General features: G+C 43.1%; 1 protein-coding gene across 2 annotated transcripts in view; it reads right to left on the bottom strand.

Moving 5' to 3' along the window:
• The window catches only part of camsap3 (calmodulin regulated spectrin-associated protein family, member 3), a 39,331-nt gene extending 18,109 nt beyond the window's left edge, over positions 1-21,222 (bottom strand). Inside the window, exons 1-2 of one of the 2 annotated variants that reach the window (XM_053613311.1) lie at positions 20,555-21,222; positions 5,120-5,385 (exon numbers count right to left, since the gene is read on the bottom strand). In XM_053613311.1, the coding sequence (XP_053469286.1) occupies positions 5,120-5,385; positions 20,555-20,687 (399 nt within the window). In that variant the 5' untranslated portion in view covers positions 20,688-21,222. The remainder of the gene's footprint in view (positions 1-5,119; positions 5,386-20,554) is intronic. The other variant, XM_053613310.1, reaches the window with a different exon arrangement.

The following is a 21,222-nucleotide window of genomic DNA, read 5'->3' as shown; positions in this document are numbered from 1 at the left end:
TCGGCAACAAATCTCATTTCAAGCGGCGTAAGCCCTACATGGAACGCCGGTTCGTTTGTTGTGCCTGCCGGTGACTGGCAACCAACTTCCTGCATACGATACTGGTTATTTTCAGATTCTGTAAATTGGTCTAAATCTCTCTCGATCTTTAATTTGTTTTTCAAAATGAAACGCAGAGCGCTAATGTTTCAGAAACACTAAACATATCCACGATATACTTAGAAGCATGCATTGTGGTGTGTGGTTACTACAATGGCCCACCCTTGCTTTCAGGCACTGGATTCAATTCTGCATCTCAGCAGTGTTTTGGCTGCACCAGTCGAGACATTCATTAAGCGTTTCCTCATACATTAACTAGACAAACAATCCCGGGGCGCGTCTGCATCAAACCCAGACCCCCTGCGCTCGTGGCCTGGAGGGGAAATGGCTGTGACGGTGAAACTATGAACGTTTCTTCCTTATACAAATGCTTTACTGCGAGTAGTGAAAGCAAAACACAAGGCGTCGATCTGATAAACATTACAGTCAGAGATCGGGCCTGGATCTCACGTCAGCGCTAATCTACACCGATCTTTCCTCCTCAGTCGCAGGAGTGCTGAGGTGGGGGGCTGGGATTTACACACTACACATAGGGGGGAGGGAAAAGCGAGGAAAGAGATGAGGAGAGAGATGAAGAGTGAACTACAGCCCCAGAACATCACATCCTTCAGGATCCGTTTCTCAACATACACAGCATCTATACTATATCAGTAAATATACCGTGCTCTAGATCTCTGTCTGTAGGATGCGTCAGTTTCGGAGAGTCCACGTCACTAAAAGAACATTTTACAAAGCAAACAAAAAGGGTGTGATGAGACGGGATTAAGCGAGAAATGTAACCACACGTCTCGATTTTTTGCAGCAGAATGCTATTTATTTTAACGTAATTTGCCACAGTCGGCATTTTCATCGCAGGCTTCTGGCACAAACACACTGACACGCGAATCGTCATCGTCAGTCCGTAGCACAACTGCTCTGGCTGCGTGCTAGTTTACAGCAAAAAGACTCAAAATGGAGATCGTGCTTATTCGAGCAGTGTCAAAGCTTTATGCTACAAAGCAAAAAGGCTGAGTCATGGCTTCAATGCTAGCTGCATCAAAATGGAGAGGTTTCCCCCCCCCACAGTCACACCTATTTTAAACAAGGTGTTACAGAACGCATATTAATGCAAGCATTACTAGAAATGAAAAAAGATTCATAAAGACTAGATTTAAAAAAAAAAAAAAAAAAACACAAACAAGTGGAAAAACGTGAACACGTTAGCGCCTGTGGTTATTCGGCTACGTAGCGAAGATGGCTAAATGCGTTTGCGGTGATCTTAATGCTGACTAGGTCGTGTATTGTTAGTATGATATGAAGTTATAGATTTCAGAAACAATCTGATGGCCAGAAAGTGATCTTCGAGTCCGAGCATTAACGTAACGGTCACTTTTATTTCCAAGCTAGCTAAAGGGCTAAACAAACTATTAGCAGATGCTTTGCTTTCATTTTGCTTCTTCATTTATTTCTGTACTCGCACTCAGGACCCAAGGAAAATATACAACTTTAATCCAGCGTTTGTGAAGCTGTGTATTTGTGCATTATTGATTAAAACTTGCCCAGTCCTTGATTTCTCGGCGCGCGTTTAGGACATTGATTTGTCCTTAAAGATGGTGGACTTCGAGCAATTTCCGTGTTGCAGATTAATGAATACAAGCTCAAAAATGCTCCTTTTGTTAATGTTTCCACAGATTGGTTGACTTTCCATAGAAATCCTGCCGACTTTTATTTTTTTCTTTCATAGCATTTGTCGGTCGTGTCTGGAATTTTTTGGAACTTTTTTTAACTTCCTGCCCAATGTTGTCACGTTCCAGCTTACTGTTATTTCATCTTTTAATTGCTCTCTAAAGGCTTTGAGAAGGAAGACGCAACAGACCGCTGCTGTTCCTAGTCTATTGAGCTTCCACACTCTGTCCTGCTGCTCCATGATTTTAATGCTGCTGTTGCGTGACCCATTTTCTCTGACCACCACCCACAGCTGGCATCCAGACAGCGGGCAACAGAGAGTTACACAGAACTGACAGAGTCCGGAGCATCATCATCACACCTCACTGAACCCACTGCGAGCATAACACCAACACCGCAGAACCTGTTAACCTGAGCAACAGAGCACAGCGTGTACACAGCAACCGCAGAGAACCCTATTCAAACACATACAAAAGTAGTGTGAGGCAACCCAGCACTAAGGGGAGTTACCGATATAACCCTGAAAACACGTTCCATAGTGTTTTTAATCCTCTTGTACCACAGCATTGACCATTTTTTAAAAAAAAAATACATTTTTAAAGAACGACACATTGTACTTTTTTCACATTTAGAAGATATACGCATTCACAATTTACACACTCTCTCTCTCTACCACCGATACGGATCAACAATTTTGATGACATCATTCTGCACTTCAGCTTCCCATCAGATTTTCTCTCCAATCGAACGCTCTCTAGAAACCGAAGGGTCCCGCCCCCCAACATTATAAAAATCCACGGTACTAACCGTCAAGTACGGCTTAACCCGGGGCTGTGAGACAAGCTGAACGCTATTGGCGTTTTAAAAAGGGGGCGGGGCCACACAATATAACCCTGAAAACATGTTCCATAGTGTTTTAATCCTCTTGTACCACAGCATTTTGACCATTTTTAAAAAAAAATACATTTTAAAGAACGGCACATTGTACTTTTTTTGTTGTTTTTTATCAATTTGTAGTTATATTCAATGAAACAAGTTCATTCCTGTCATCACTTACGTTATAGTAGCTCTAAAGAGAGTCATTCCTTCACCAGCATCAGTATGTCTTTTGTTCTCTCTTGAAGTTAATATGAGATTTACATTGAAAAAAAAAAACAAAAAAAAAAACCCCAGGACAAACATTTTAGATCTTGTCGAAGTACTACAATGTTTCTACGACGGTACAGAAAGGCGACTGATAAACATCAGCCATGAGGTTGCAGAGAGCAGCGTTCGTACCAAGAACGTTTTGTTCTTCGTTTAATTGGAATTGCTGTATTTTATGAATGGTTTCAGTGTTAAGTGATTATACAACAGATCGTTCGTTTAGTATAACCGCACTGGGACATGTCACCGTTCGTATCACTTGTTTGCGGTCAGTCGGTCCGTGTGTTGGCACGGCAACATGCGACGCTCTATCCAGCTGTGGCTTCTTCGGGAACTAGTTTCGTTAACGGAGCGAAAATAAACAAAACGTCTGAGCGTACCGTGTCTGAAATGTCAGCTACTCGATATTAATGTCTTGTTTATGCGTAGAACCGTGGTATAAAAGCAAGGTCACACTCGCAGTCATGCATATAATCATCGCAGCAGCACTTGCGATTATCGTTTCATCACCGCAGCGCTGCTGAATTCTGGAATCCGATTGGTCCGAAGCGGTCTTTTGTATTTTTATCTTATTAACTTCAAACGTGGCAAAAAAAACCCCAGCCAAACAGAGCATCTTATTCAAAAAATATTTTTCATTTTATTATCTAATATTCAAGAGAAAACACTTTTACTGTTTTTCCCCTCACAAAAAAAACCTGGTGATCATCTGATGAGACTGCAAAACCGTAACATATGCTAAACACTATTGGCTTTTGTTGTTTGTTTGTTTTTTAAGTGGGCGGGGCCACATAATATGTCCCGCCCTGACTTCCTGTTTCAGTGGAAATTACGTCAACATATCGAATAACGCTGCGCATTTCAAGACGCTTCCCTGGGACTTTAAAACCATCGAACGGCGGCCATTTTTTTCCTATCCACAGGATAGTTACCATAAACCGCTGTATATACGTGCACTCCGGTTTCGACTTCGGCTGGCTCGGCCCCGGTCTGAAATGCAGGTTAAAGCCTGTGTGTGGTGTTTGAGGTAGATCAGACTCGGGTATGAATATGATTCAGAAGCACATCGTGTGTTGTGCTGGTAATGGCGTTAGCAGAAACTGGTTTCAGTGACGCACAAAATAAAATCACGATTGTTTTCTTGATCAATTATATTTAAGTGCGAGAACTAAGGTAAGTGTGACGCACACGTGGATCTCACACAGAAGTAAGAGTAACGTTAATAACATTGCCATAAAATAAACGACATTTATTTATGAAAGAAAAAAAAAAAGATTAAAACAACATGAAAAAAAAAAATAATGACACCTTATAATATAAATCCTGATTTAAATTTTCTTTTGCAGTGACTCGACTTCATCTGCTCTCACTTCCATATCTCTGTACATGCAAAATGCATCGACCCAATTGGCTAATCCGGTTTCTCATCACAGCAGGTGGCATGCGATAAAATGTGATTAAACAAATGAATGCGTTCATAAAATAACGTTTAACACAACCGGTATAATAAATAATATTAATAAGGCATACAATTTAATAGTTTCTGTTAGCCCTTCTTTTTATAGAGAGACATCCTATTCGATTTTCAGAGCCTAGGTTAACCAATAGAATATGGTAAATAGAAAAGAAAAGAAAAAAAAGACCTCGATTACAGCCATACACGGTCTCACAAAAATGCTGAATTGGAGTATTTGAGTTTGCCAGCCCTGTTCTAGGACGATACTAGAAGAACAGGCCTGGCAAAACAAGATAACAGACGTCCTCCAACCTCCTCTACAGAACAAAACAACGTCCACACCGAGGCTGTTGTCTTTTAAAAAGACCCGATCCTTCTAGACGTACTTCATTACCATGTGCTCTTCAGCACAGCTCTCCAATCAGAGCCATGTCCCCCACACATGAAGCCACTTAACCATGGTGAAGTGGACAAGGGTCTTTTCTTCAGAGTTAGAAACAGGCCCACCCAACACCCCCATCGCCCCCACTCGCCCACCTCCCGCCTTCTCCCTGGACCCGTCCTAGACAGCCGAGCTTTTATTAAAAGCTATGAAACAATCAAACATCTCGCTGCGTGTCCATCGATTTAGTGACAGATAGTCTGTGTCTACTTGGAACGTCTCCAAACACACACCCACCAGTGAACGCCCTCACACGCATTCCCTTCTCTCAGCACACATCTAACGTGACTATATGCACCGCACCCACTTACCATTTTGATAGGCTTGTGCCGGAGGTCTGCTTCGGTCACTGGGGTGTTCTGGTCTCTGGGGGTTAAGCCCTTTTGGCTGAGGGTCTGTAGGAGGACGGTGTTATCTGTCGGCGTACCGTTGGCCCCGGGACCCCCAGCTAGCAACAGGCCATAGGTTCGGCAGTAGAGCTCGGGAGATTGAAGCAGCCGCGTCACAGGGGGCTTCAGGTGCTCCTGCTCGTACTGGTCAAGATAAAAGGGGTCTCGCAGCTCCGCTGGAACGCTGTCTATAAGACACAACACGCACAATGAGTTATAAACACGGTTACAACGAGCACACGTAAAGCTTAGCTTTGTGAAGAAAAATAAATAAACACACAACACCCTGTATGATTCATACGGAATAAAAAACACTACAAGACGTGCTGTTAGAGAAAAACAAACAACCATAGGATTAGATAGATACACACCACAGCGATTTCTTTTTTAAAGTTGTATGCTTTTTATCCATTTATAGTTACAGTTAATGTCGTGGAACGTCCACGAAACAAGTTAGGTCCTCTTATCGCTTAATTAGATCAGCTCCCTTACCAGGCTGGTCTTTTCACGGTCTTCTGAAATCATGAAAACGACAACGCGCTGACACTGGAGACTCCTTCCATACACGTGAAATGCTTTCACCATATCATTAAGATTATACGCTTTTCCTCGTTAAATAATATGTTTTTAATCCATTTATTATTATTATTATAATTATTAACCTTAACTTACGTGGAGCCTCTACCCTGTGAATGGGCTGTTACTATAGAAACAATAACATATCAGTGAGCGCATTAATATAAACCTGTGATTTACAGCTGCACTACTCCGAGTGAAATAAAAAAGGCAGATTCAAAACAGAAATAAAGCAAATAAAATGATCTAACTGTTATATAACCCTGTCTGTGCTACAGGCGGAGACAATAACTTTAACTTCAATAGACAGGACACACAACGTGACTCTGGCTCAGAGGCCGTCAGCTACCTCTGTAGATAGCGTGGCAGCTTCACTGATCTCCGCGTGGTTTATGAGAACCCACGGACTCTGCTCGTACCTACAGGACGAACGTTTATTCAGAAGCAAGGACACAACATACAGAAACGTCGGCGTGGTTCTTCTTGCCTAAGGTGTGTGTGTGGAGGACGTGTGACGTGATGGTCTTCATTAAGCACGGCGCTTAAAATGAGCAGGTGAGAGGTGAAGAAAACAAATGCGAGCACGCAGGAGATAAAAGAGCGGCGTAAAGCTGCACTAATAATTAAAGATGGTGCGAGACTGCAGGCAACTGCACAGGTCCGGTGACGAGCAGGACAAGTTTCCATCATGTACATACACACAAACACACACACAGGCAAACGCTTCACAAAGACACGCACAGACAGAGACGCACCATTTTGAAGCTGTGGGCAAAAAAAAAAAAATGTAACTTGAACCACTTTACCAACTAGGAAACAATGACCTACATACACACATCATTCCTCCACTTTAAAGGCTGACTTTGCAGTCACACACACACACACACACACACACACACACACACACACACACACACATACGATTGTCACACGCCATATTGGCTTAACATATTGTACTTCATCGTATTTCAGAGTACTTCCATAGAGCAAGATTTCAGAAGGGTTTCTGTAAATAAACCCCCGAAAACAAAACACACAGCTCTGTGAAAATCAAACCTGAAGCACACACTCCCACAAGAATGCGCGCGCACACACACACACACACACACACACACACATACAGAGAGAGAAAACTGGTTCTGCTGCATTCATCGGCAATCAAAACCACAAGGTGCTTGTAATATGTTCCCATCTCTCTCTCTCTCTCTCTCTCTCTCTCACACACACACACACACACACACACACACACACACACTACAGGCCATGGGAAGCAGCAGGACCAGTTCTAAAGAGGGTAAGGTAAAGAACCTGTCCTAGTCAAAGAAATCTAGTGTAAACACTAGACGTCATGTTTAGCGCTGGGCGATATGCACGGAATGAAACACTAGGAAGAACGCTGTGGTAGGAAAAGTAACGCATGCAGGTTCGTGTGAAACAATAACGTGTCATAACGAGTGTATTCGTATAACCCTGTCATTCTGACCTGAGGCACTACTCTCAGAGCTGCTGTTCGGGAAAACTCATCAGCACCTTCTGACCAATCAGAATCGAGAATTCAGCGGCATCGGTTTTTCTACCAAACATTAGCATTTCAATCACACTCGTAGTAAGTAAGTAAATATTATGGGATGTAACGGACAAACAATGACTATTAAGGACTTTTACGGCACAAAGTACTGGAATTTCTGTTCACTAGAAAACTGCGCTTTTTTCCCCATAGACTAAAAGATTCCATGTGTAGGGTATCTGGTGCAAGAATGGTCTGGTAAATGGTCTGCACTTATAGAGCGCTTTTTTAACCTTAGTGGTTGTACAAAGCGCTTTCACTGGTTCTCATTCACCCATTCACACACACACACACACACACACACACACACACACACACACCAATGGTAGCAGAGCTGCCATGCAAGGCGCTAACTTGGCATCGGGAGCAACTTGGGGTTCAGGGTCTCGCCCAAGGACGCTTCGGCATGTGGAGTCACGTGGGCCGGGAATCGAACCGCCATCCCTACGATTAGTGGAGAACTCGCTCTACCACCTGAGACACAGCCGCCCAAGACTACCAACATGAACTAATAGTACTTCGGGGGCAGGGCTACAGCACTGTGCTGACTAGATGCACAAATCAGTTACATTTCATTTCACCAAAAGTGTGCAACAAATAGTCTTACAGCAGTCTTGTTCGAGAACATTCCAATTTTTTCACGGTGCAAATTTTTCAAGGTGCAAAATTATTGAAAGTGGTCAATAATTTTATTGCATCGAATTCAAGCTAGACAACTAAACAGCGTATTGGACAAAAAATGTATGCGAGAATTTAACCACAGGTACAGTCTGTACAGCATTTCGTGTTTCCAGGTTTTTTGGGATCGTTGCGGACAACAATGCTCGATTTTGCTGCTGCTTTTTTCTACAAAATTTGCCTTTTTATTATCTGTGTTAAATTCTACGTGCTAAATGAAGTAGTGAAATCGCAATTTTGCGGTGACGTTTGTTGGTAAAGGAGAGCTTTCAGCTGTACTCGCGTTCGACGCACGTGAATCGTTGTGATGACGTCACATGACACGCGTCTTGGCCCAAACCTGCGGAAAACCTGCTGTAATTTTGTTTGCGATCACAAAATCCTGGAGCGACTGACTTATTACTACCAGTCCCTTTAACCGTAATCGCTCGGGGACTGTCGTCTAGTCGTCTCTGAAACTGGAGGAAAATTAACTAGAACTAAAAACTCCTTTTTTTTTTATGGTTTCTGTTAGGGCTGGTTCCTGTTTACAAATATGTAGCGAGACCATTTACATAATATACGTAGTCTGCTGTTAGCCCCGCCCACAATTATCATTCATTCGTGTTGGTACAGGACTCTCAGGTCATTAGGAACATACGGTATATCATTTGCTTGTCCTGGGCTCAGGACACGACTCCGAATGACACTTTAGACACAAATGAAACAGCTCTGTGTAGCGTAACTGTAAAAATACACAGGGTACACGTATGTTCCTTCACTGTCCATGAGCTGTGCTCTATGTAGAGCTCAAACCCAGAATGCAAAGCAGGATGCAAAAGCCACAGCAGTGTGTGATGTGTGTGTCGCTTCCCTGTCGAGCATCACTGAATGAACACACTGTGCGTGATGTGCAGAGGAAAAGCAATACCTGGAAACTGAGGACGGATTTGGAGGCCGTAGCCACTGTGCAAAGACGAAACACACACACACACACTATGAAAGCAAACATCTTAATGTAAACTTTACACAAAGCATTCGACTATCACATGTCTTTCTCTTGACACCACAACACACACACACACACGGACACGGATCTCTACCTGAATCAACAAGGTGAAGGGTTACGACTGTCCTTTAGCTATTTAACATTCAAGAGCATCATGGACGCCTTAAAATGAGATGTTACTTTAGATAAAAGCTTGAAGTGGCTCAGCTGGACAGGACTTTACGCAACAAATATGTCTGAGAGACAATGACAGTTGAAAGTCATGTCCATTCAATTAGCATGTCCATCATTCATCCTACAGCAAAGCACTGGAAGAGTCCAAACCCTATCACACACACACACACACACACACACACACACACACACACAGATTATGATGAGAATCCATAAATGTACAAATGTCATTTCTAATCATGTAAAATTAAAAAAAAAAAAAAAAAAGCCTTTCCAATCCCGTTTGCAATTTGTTCCATTTTTTGCCCTGTCAATCAAACACTGTGGGCGGGACTTTTTGGAAGGACATTTTGGTGCTGAAAACATTTCAGACAAAGTGGTGAGATTGTTATAAATAAATACGGGGGGGGGGGGATTCCCTTGTAACGCTAAAACTATGAAGAGAACTGAGTGGAGTCTTGACTTTTAGGGAGAGTTCGTGTCTTTGTGGTCACGAACACCATTATTAGTGACGCTGACTTGCAGGTAATTTACACTGCAATGAGAAGCGACCCGAGGGCGCTGTGGGATACGGTTCTGTCGTTGACCCGCAAAGGAGCAGAGGAGAAGAAGTGGATAATAAAAGAGATGAAACATCTTTAAACACAAACAGTTGTGTTTGTAATTGTTTGATCTCGAAAAGATCAAAAGGTTAAACAATGAAGACAATTTCGCACAGTCTTCTTTGCTCATATTTACCATATAAGGGTGCCAATATTAGTGGAGGGCACTCTGTATGTATACGTATATGAGAAACACCGGATATCGGGATTAGTCCAGGCCACATCGGCGCATCACTAATAATGCTGTCGAAAGATTCTTATTGTGTGATGAAACATTTCTAATAACGTGTGCAGGAAGACTGTTCATGGTGCTACAGGGGAAACGTTAATAAGACTGAAACCCGATAACAAATCCGAAGCGATCTGTATTCAAGACTAAAGCCGTGGAGAGAGCTGCAGTTTTCCCTGCGTGTAATCATCCTCTATACGACAGGAACATCAATTTTATATTCATGATTCGATTAGACGAGCATGTGTTCTGCAACGTACCAGCCATGTTCTGTTCGAGCTCCGCACTTGTATTTCCTCCATATTTGCACTGGGATACAGACAGAAGACACACAGATGTTGGTTCGGGCTGCACAGTTCCTTTAGTTTCCGGGTTCGTGCTCACGCACATCTGCTATACGTATAATAACGAGGCTCTCGAGAGCAGCACGCCACTGACCACATGCTCACACGCCTGCTTTTTATTATAACCTGGAAGGCATGTGGTGAAGAGTGGAGGATTCTCGACTGCCCTTTAGAGTCTTTCGGTAATGGATCCAGCCATTCCGTTTTATGAAGTCTGATAACACACACACACACACACACACACACACACCATCTCTCTCAGCCTGTCACTAACCTGTCTAAGAAGGAAGGTGTGGCATTATTAGTCCTATTTTTAACATTATTGTGATGCGGGTTTCCCCGATAAACACGTTGCGAAGAGTTTAAAAATGGAAAACAGCAGCGGCGATCAAACTCCACCACGTGCACACAGCACCAGAGAAACTCCGCAAAAACGCACACACTCGTACACGACATCCCGAACAGACTACTATTATCATCCCACCGGGCCCTCGAGGATTTCGCGATCACACAAACGTACGCACAAATCGAGCGGATTCCGCAACGTTGCATAACGGGAGCTTGCAATTCGATTCGATCTCCGAGCCCCTCTTCAAGACTGAATTTCGCCAATTCAAGTATTTTTCCACCAAAAAAAAAAAAAAGCACAAAAACTCCACAAGTTGCATCACAAAATTTTGAAGAGAAAAGAAAAAAAAATCTAGCACTATTGGCCGCAACGACCACAAAATACCTCTGAAGTCCGGAGTGTACTGATATTGAGTGTACCGGAGTGTACTGGCTATTATACTGTTCATTAGCAACATGTTTTAGCTGTTAGACTGAAAAAATTAAGTGCTCAGGGAGCAAAAAAAGTTCAACGTGGGACTTCCGAGTGGCACAAAAATCTTTCACCCTACCGTCATGAGTGCAAATCCTGACACAGCCATGGAGCCATTATAACGAAGCACAGTCCTAACGCGCACACACACACACACGGTCCAGTAAGGCTGTGGTTTTATCTTTATTTTAGTTCGTTAAAGAGCCTGAGACATGCTGGAGCTAAAAAAAAACTAAAAAAATAAATAACTGAAATGCACTGCCAGGTTTAAATCTAACAGCACCCCAAATATTGTTCTAAATCAGGTCAGGAATAGCGAAAGGCCTGCAAGTACAGCAAAGAGCCGGGCCACGCGCATAAACACACCTTTAACCAGGCTTTCCCAAACTCTGTGCAGTCCGGGAACTATTTATCCGGAAAAGAAAACCTCCACAGTACCCATATCTGATGAACACTAATTCATGACTGCACCTATAAATAAATAAATAAATAAATAAATAAATAAATAAATAGTGTGGTCATTATTTTTTTTTTTTTGCAGATTTTATAGGAGCGTTTGAATTTCTGAACTGTTCCAAGTTGACATGGTTTGTAGGATATAGATTTGGATTCAACCGTCATAACTTTACAAACTCAATATTCATGATGATCATTTTGATAACGATGGGTTACGACAAAACGTAAAAATCCCCGAGCGCCTGGCTATGCGTTCACGGACCGTGTCGGAGAACTGTGACCTCAAACCTGACGCGCAGAAAAGGAAATATGGGAACGCTTATAAACTGCGTCGTGTGAACCGGGTACACTGGAGTAAACTGAACCTGATGACTCATCATCATGGAGTAATTTAGAGCGAGTTTCAGTTCTAAAGTCGAAACCCACAACATAAACATGAACCCGGTGACCATAACAACACCGAAGGATAGGAGACCGGAGCCGTCTTTCCAAAAATGTTTACCAAGGCGCGTGTCTGCTCCGAGTAGTAGATCCAAAAGGGATTTGAAAAGGATTTCCTCCTGTAACGCTCACCCATGTGCTCTCGTGACTCATCACGGTGACACACTAACGGGGCAAAGATGACGAACTCTACCAACCAGGAGAGTCCAGGAAAGACCAGCTGTCCTGGCCAAACTCCACCAACGAGATTCAAATTAAAAAAAAGAGGTTGACGAGCTAACTTAAGACGAATGAGGAAGAGCGAGGAGAGAGTAGAGGAGGGGGAGGTGAGGTTCATTGTTCTCCGTCTCAGCGTTGCACCACTTTTCATTTACACGGGATGGAAAAAAAAAAAAAAAAAAACACCCATGCATATCTCTGACTCAGTCTACTCAAGTAACAGAGAGTTAGCATAATGCTTCACGATTTGAATTCGAACTACGGGTGCAGAAACGAAACCCGAGGCTGAGTCATGCCTACGGACGTTAATAATGAGGCGGGATAAAAAGGTTTAAAGCCACCAGCTAGGAGAAAGCACCATCAAGGATGAGCTCAAGTATAAATCTGGCCTTCAGAAAAGAAAAGAAACACCTACACGCTCAGGGATAATGCGTGCAGCAAACAGCAGGGTGCTGAGCTCGCCATGCTCTGAGGTGTGAAGTTTAGAGAACACCTGACCTTACACTGTACGACGGTCGCAGACAAACGTTAAAAGGATTCGTTGATAGCGAGTCGACACGGTTGGTCTTAGAGCACAGCTGACGACGGCGTTCGTACGGTGTCAGACATTTTGATGCGAGTTTCAGACGGCTACAATGCTCACTCACGTGCGTCGAACATGGAGTACAGCGAACAAGAGTACAGCGAACAAGTCTCATTTACCAACGAACATCACTGCGAAAGGCCGTGCAAAAGTATTTAGTGCAATTTCGCCGATTCGAGTAGTTTTACGCAAAAAAAAAAAAAAGCAGCGCAAAAGAGTCTGCGGGTTGCGTCGCAAATTTTGTACTAATCCGCAGCAAAAATCAAGCGTTTTGGGCTGCAACAATCACTAAAAAAAACTGAGCGTAATCCTGTACGGACTGACAAAACTATTATAACAAGACGGCAAGAAATAAAAGAAATAGAAATACAATTTAATCTAATTCGTTGCAATGTGCCATAGTAATTTTTTTAAAAATTCCTAACATGTTCAAAATAAGGGGCGCACGGCGGCTTAGTGGTCAGCACGCTCACCTTACACCTCCAGGGTCGAGGGTTCGATTCCCACCGTGGCCCTGTGTGTGTGGAGTTTGCATGTTCTCCCCGTGCTGCGAGGGTTTCCTCCGGGTACTCCGGTTTCCTCCCACAGTCCAAAGACGTGCATGGTTGGCATGTCTGAAGTGTCCGTAGTGTATGAATGGGTGTGTGAGTGTGTATGTGATTGTGCCCTGTGATGGATTGGCACCCTGTCCAGGGTGTACCCCGCCTTGTACCCCATGCTCCCTGGGATAGGATCCAGGTTTCCCCGTGACCCTGAAGGAAGGATAAGCGGTATAGAAGATGGATGGATGGATGGATGTTCAAAATTCCTGGAAGGTGTGTACAACCTGATTTATTTTATTTTTTTTAAAACACAATGGATTAAGTCGTGGTCTTAGCAAACGTGCATCAAGTCGAGGAGATAACCCATTCGGAACACGGATTTCTGGTCCAGGACGCTTGTTTGTGTTTGGATGCGTCTACTGTCAGTCATTTTATACACACTCTGTGAGCCACTGTAGATCCTGGGGGCGGAGCTACAATCATTCAAATGTCGATCCGACCTAGGGATCTACTCTTGAAGAAAAAAAACAAACAAAAAAAAAACAAAGATCTTAATCTTAACTAATGCACCTTTAATGTTATCAGACAGGTCTCCTTGTACACCGAGTTGCTAAGCTACCACGCATGCTAATGGATGGAAAAAATATCCTCACTTTGTCGCTCACTCATTTAGCAAGCCAAGAAAAGAATGGCTCCATACTCCTCTTCTCCTTTTAACCCCCCCCCCCCCCCCAACAGACATGATACTGCTATTATTACATTGACGGCCTCGGTCACACTGATGCCGTCATCACATTTTCTGACATGTGATCTCACACAGAATTCGGACAAGGTTTCGTTGGGATCTCGTACACACACACGAGGACAGAGTCCTACACGACCTGCTCTGTTATCGACAAGGCTTCGCACCGTCTCCCGATTACACAGAACACTGAGCACGAGCGATACTCCACACGTTTCACAAACAGAACTAAATCCCACTGCGCTGTGAACGTGTCGCAACTCGCCTCAAGAACGAGAGCAGGTGCTCGGATTAATTCGTTAAGAACATGCGACGAAGAGTCACGTGTGCAAACGCTGCACACTACTGCCGTGATGAACCCTATGCAGGGAACATAATGGAATCGGACACGCCCACGGCAGCCATCTGTAGGGTCGAAGCGAGTGTGCTTATAAACGCAAGTCAAGACCGAGTACAAACATTCCACACTATTATCTTCCGAGATACTGCAGAGATCACAATACAGTCTTACAACGGTTATAGTACCGTAACAGTAACAAACTCTGATTGAAATCGGCTTATTTTAACGTTTTGAATCTAATTGTTGTTACGGAATAGATAGATTCTTTTGTTTTTTGCCGTACATCAAAATACATTTGTGTTTGAGACAAAAAGATGAATATGACACGATAGATCAGAATTTCAGCTTTCATTTCCTGATATTTACACAACTTACTGTGATTTAGAAGAAAGAAAAAAAAAACAACATGTTACCGACAGGTGTTTCTTGTTAATTACCAGCTCTGAATATCTACTCTCTAGTCTGAGGCCTGGGTTTCGCCAGAGAAGACTGCATCTTTTGTTAAAAATAAATAAATATAGAAATAAATGGATAAACCAACATGAAGACCAGAGAGCTGTGTATGGGAGAAAAGCAAGCCATTTTGAACCTGAGAAAGGAGGGAAATTCACTCAGAGCCCCTGCACAAGCATCGAGCACAGCTAATACCACATGTTCTTAGTTGCTTAACACATCTGGATGTAAATATCAGGAAATGAACGCTGAGATGACGATCGCCTTGTTCGTCTCTTGATCCCTCGTCTCGTTCGTCTTCAGTGTATACCAAAAACAATAAAATTAGCCTTGCATGTACACCATTTGGCAGACAGCCTCATCCAGAGCGATAAAAACATTTTACCTATACATATATGTATATATGTATATTACATATACATATATTACATTTTATACTATACACGTACTGTATAAACAATATTTATATTTATATTATCTCTTAAACATCATCTTCTTGTTAACGTGAGTAATAAATCAAGGGTCGGTGTTATGAAAATGCTAACGATACCCATGATGCCTAGTAAAAGTGCACTGCGATGTCATTTTGTGGTTCTTAAAGTGAGGTTACAGTTATTGGAGTGGAGTTATTAACCGCTGTAGGTATTACTGTTATACTCTTAATTTACTTAAAGGTGATGGGTTTCATCTGAAGCTCAATAACTTGAGGTAAGGGCTCCTAAAATTACACACAAATTATAACTGGTTTTATTCACACAGCATGGGATCGCATGTTACAGAATACTTAAACAGCTTGATTTAACGCCTAAAACAAACCTGTACTGTGATGGTAATGGAGGCTGAGAGTCTATTTATTTTTATTTTTAGTCTCCATCTCCAAAGAATGAAAAATTCTGACGTATTTGAGGACAATTCGGATTTTGTATGAACGTTGGTTTACGGAATAGTGTAATACGTTAGTAAGCGGCTCCGTTTTTCTTTGTAATGCCGTCCTTGCTTTTTGTAAACAGTGTGTGTTTTCAGGAACAGCGCAGGAAAACCGACACAATCCAGGTCCAGTGAGGAAAAGTGATGATGTCATCAAAGTCAGACAGGAAGATCAGTGCAGTCCTGGCTCAGCAGGATTTCACTGCTGTACGCTCTCTCTCTCTCTCTCTCTCTCTCACACACACACACACTCACTCACACTGGCCAATTCATACACAGCAAAATCCTGCGTGCTCTATCCAAGTGCTCTGGCTTTTCCGCTCACTCTGCAGTGCATGCCAGCCTCGGGTGAGACTGACCAGAGGGTGTGGTTACACGTCACAGCCACCAATGCAAAGACCGAACGCAGACGCCGTGTGTGTGTGTGTGTGTGTGTGTGACGCTGTCGTTCACCAGAGACACAAAGCTACAGGTTACATAACAAATGACACGTAAGCCAATGTGCTAAACTATAATCGAGTTTGCGTCCCTCCCAACTCCAAATACATTCCACTGGACTAAAGACAGGCTGGGCATGTTTGTTTTTCTGCTCCGGTGAACTATGACAACTAGGATATTCCTCCGAAGGATATTTATCCTAACACGTCAGCTATCGCTTTATTATGCTTAACTAAACATGAGCGCTGGATCAGCTGCCCTGTAGTTCAGCCTGCAGATTGTCCACCAGCCAATGAGATCTGAAGTAAGTAGAGGAATGCCGAGTAGTACATGAATTATTTGTGGCTCATTTAGTGAACACAATGAGACATCGAGAGCGCTCCAACACACACACACACACACACGCACACAGACAGCCAAGGAGCTGCATTTGCTGTGAAAAGCAAGTTCATTTTTCCTCCCAGGTTTGCCGAGTTTGCTATCGCTCAGCGCGGTGGCATTTCCTCGACCGGAACTTTGACCTTTAAAACTCCGCTCAGCGATGCCTGTAACCTCGTTTCAGTACAGCGCGGTCCTTCAAGCAACGACACTGTTAAACCAGAAATTCTCAAACCTAGTCCACATACCTGCCCTAATCCAACCCCAAACAACCTGAGCTACGTAGTGCACAGTGAACACGATTGGCTACTTCGGAGGACTTGTTTTCTGGACTGAAGAACCTACAAGTTACCGAACTGTACCTTTTGGCGCTACGACCCATCAAGAGCGCAAAGTTAGTACCTTTTAGATTGTATCCCACCTGAGAAAAACAATGGAATGTACACTATAGGGCCGAACGTATGTAAACGCTTGACCGTCACACTCATATGTGGTTCTTCCCCAAACAAAGTTAGACTGTCTAGAATGCCTGTGTATGCTGTAGCATTAACATTTCCCTTCCACGGAACTAAGAGGCCCAAACCTGTTCCTGCAAGACAATGCCCTTGTGCGCAAAGCCAGCTCCATGAAGACATGGTGTGTTAAAGTTGGAGTGGAAGAACTCGAGCGTCCTGCACAGAGCCCTGACCTGAACACCTTTGGGATGTCGCACCGCAGACCTCCTGCCTGACCTCAGTAACGCTCTCGTCTCTGAATGAACACAAATCCCCACAGCCACGCTCCAAAATCTAGTGGAAGGCCTTCCCAGAAAAGTGGAGGTTATTAGAAAGGGAACAGAATCTGGAATGGGATGTTCGACAAACATAACCGTGATGGTCAGGTGTCCACAAACTTTTGGCCATACAGTGTAACTTTAAACCTCATTCACGGTACACAGACACTCGTCACTGGAAGGTGAGAGGCTCACGTTTATGCCTTCCTTACCCTCCGTTCTCACTAGCGGAGACTACGCTCTTTACTGCTAGCGTTATCGCTTGCATGTCTGTACAGTCCAGCATCATTTTTTTTTTTTTCCCCCGATTGAGTATAGTAGTTTAAAACGTCTAGCCTATGGCCCACTATACAATTTATACACACCACGTTTGTTTAAAACCCACTATAGTGTTTAAGTCTTATTTACATCATGTGCCAGGCTTCGTTGACAAATTAGCAAAGCACGCTAACTGCACTAGCTGCGTACACTCACTAGAGACACCAACAATCTCTGCTGCTTCCTTGCAAGCTTTCCTTCTCTTCATAATGCTCGTTTTTCTTCTCATGCTAGTCTGAATGGAGGATTCGTATCTTTTAATATACGACAATCTGAGCCTGCAAGCTAAGATTCCTAGCATGCTAAACTCGCGCACATCGGTGATTAAAAACAAGTTGTGATTGTTAGGGGATATTTAACAGGTTTAGCTCATGTCAGATCAAATCAGCCAACATATGACGGACATGAACAGTGAAAATCTATGTGCGTTCAACCGTTACTGACGAAAGCTATCTTGTTAGCGCTTAACTAGCTGACTAGCGCTTGGTGATAACAACAGGAGGACATGTGGGGTGTTTCCAAAATGCATAACCATGTATCGTGGAGGGTAATGAACAAAAAGACTGATATATTGCCCATTTTAACAGTCTCATGGGCATAAAAACAGTGCATCAGTCTATATAGAGTATATTTAAGTGATTCAATGTTCAGATCTTCTTTAGCTGAGCATGTTTTACATCCATGTGAGGTTTTTTTTTTTAATTTATCTTTAAATCCGAAATACATTCTCAGTACTAAACTGTACCATTCCTTGTCACTGCGGTGGTACCTTTAGTACCTTTAGTATGTATGTTTTACCTAGAAAGGTGAACGACTAGAAGCGTACCTTTAAAGCCTTACTCTGAAACGTAATAACGATCCAATTATGTACCTTCCGTCGTTTTCACAGGTATATTATATCCACATTACCAGATGAAATACACACATTAAAAAGATACGAACTACGTACGCTTGAGGGTGCAACCCCAGCAAAAATAAAAAGGTACCATTTAGTACCATGTTTACTCAAAGCGTAAAGCTAAATCTTGCTGGGTTGTTTTTAATACTCCGAGTTCAATGGTGTCTGGGCCTGGATTCAATAACATGGATAACCAGACATATGGGCTTACAAATATATTCGACACAAGATGTACAGAAGTATAAGCCAAACATGTACCTCGTATACCTGGATCGTGAATAACAGCAGCATTTTAAGGCAGTGAGAGTAGATTTTTTTATGTTTATTTTTTTAAAGGAGAAGCTTTGCAGGCTGAGGGATGGGAGGGATGGGAGGGATGGGGGTGGGGTGGGGTGGGGTGGCTCTCTAAAGGTGGAAGTGGGTGTGTGCTCTCTCATGAGTCATTCACAGTATCTCAAATTTACATTTCACGTCTAAAAATACACGCGTAAGCGACAGAATCGGCTAATCCGCTTTGTTAGCGAGGGAGCGGAAACGATCCGTATATTATAGGGATATCGAGTTAGTTAGTGCTCAGCCTGATAACCTTAATGCAACTAATGTGGTCTGTTATTTCTTACTTACTTCCTTACTGACTATTTCCTCATGATGTCATAAATAAAGATCCGGACCAGCAGGTATACTTTGTCGTTTTTACACTCAAGTTCAAACGAAATCTGTTCGAGAACATGGTGTCTAATCATGTGTAATCACGTGTTCCCTAGCAGACATCTGGTCAGAGAAATAGATTAGACCCAGGATGTACAGGGATACAGTGCACATCTGTGTCATATATCTGGATTTTGGATGAAAATAGCATTTTAAGATATAGATAGATATATATAGAGAGAGAAACAGAGAGAGAGAGAGAGAGATAGATAGATAGATGGATAGATAGATAAATAGAGAGACAGAGATAGAGAGATAGATAGATGGATAGAGAGAGATACAGAGACAGAGATAGAGAGAGAAAGAGAGAGAGAGATAAATAGAGAGAGAGATAGATAGATGGATGGAGAGGGAGACAGAGAGAGATAGAGAGAGAGAGAGAGAGAGAGAGAGATACAGACACAGAGACAGAGATATAGAGATAGATGGATGGATAGAGAGAGACAGAGACAGAGAGTGATAGATATATATAGAGAGAGATACAAACACAGAGAGAGATAGATAGATAGATATTTTAAAGTAAGAAAGAAAGAAAAACAAGGAGCAGAGTTGGAGGAGTTCAGTGAAGGTGGAGGTGGGTGTGTGCTCTCACATGAGTGACTCACAGTAACTGTAATTTACATTCAAGTCAGAGAAAGCATGTACACAACAGACACTGCTAGAAATGTACTCGTGAAGAGGTGGAAGTACGCGGAATTTTAATATGTAAACATTATACACACACACACACACACACATATATATATATATATATAAAGATTAGTGCTCAGAATGATCTCTTTAATGGAACCATATGGTCATGATGTAGCCTCAGCTATAGTCTATATGTAGGTTAACAGGGGTATTATATAGGCTATCAATAAGACCTATTTATTTAAAGGCCATGCGGATGTTTAGATTACAACCAGAAATGGGGAAAAAAATAAAAAATAAACAAACATATCTCCGTGGACGGGTCCAGCTTTGATGTGTGTCTTTGTGTATCCCAGGAGGAAGGGGAAGAGGGGGAGGAGGAGGAGGAGGAGGAGGAGGAGGGGGGGGGGACGCTGAGTTATCACCTCCACGCATGAAAGCGCATGATGAACGGATGAAGGGTGATCGCGTAGCGTGATCTTGGGAGTTTTAGAGCAGTGTGTGTGTGTGTGTGTGTAAAGGGGTCAGTACCTGCATTGCCGTAGGATTTCGCCAGCAGCCAGCCCACACTGGCGCAGATCTTGGCTCGGTTAATGTCGTACTGATCCAAAGGTTTCACGTCCGGGACCACAAAAGTCTTCCTCATCGCATTTGAGTCCACCATAGCGAGCCTTCCCACTTTAAAAAAAAAGGGAAAAGAAAAAAAAAGACAGACAGACAGGCCTTATGGAGGAAGAAGAAGGGGAAAAAATGTAAATAAAAGAGAGCGCAGGATCAGTCGGTCATCGTGTTCTGTCCCGCTGCGTGGAGAGGAAACGCGGATGTCGGTGGCGTCTTCACGGAAAACCAGGATCCGGGGAAAGAAAAGAAAAAAAAAAGTGCTTCGTATTCATACAAAAATAGTCTTATTTCATCCTCGTGGAAGGCCAGAAAGCTTGAAAACACGCCTCGGATGTGCCCCGGAGCGCCGTGTCACCGACTCTGCGGATATTTGTGTTATTTTTTGACCCCGTTTCAGAGTCCGCATCGCTGTGCGCTTTGGGCAGAAATGCGCCGCCGCCGACGACCGAGTTCCAGGTGCTCCGCGCGCACGTCACTCACCCCACCACCGACCAATCATAGCTCAGAACGGTACCTAGGACGTCACTCAGGGGGCGGGACTAACCTTCTAAAGCCAGCCAAGCAGGTACATGAAGGTG

This window comes from Ictalurus furcatus, chromosome 24 (assembly GCF_023375685.1).
Source record: "Ictalurus furcatus strain D&B chromosome 24, Billie_1.0, whole genome shotgun sequence".
Lineage (NCBI taxonomy): Eukaryota > Metazoa > Chordata > Actinopteri > Siluriformes > Ictaluridae > Ictalurus > Ictalurus furcatus.
This window is presented reverse-complemented; position numbering and strand designations above follow the sequence as displayed.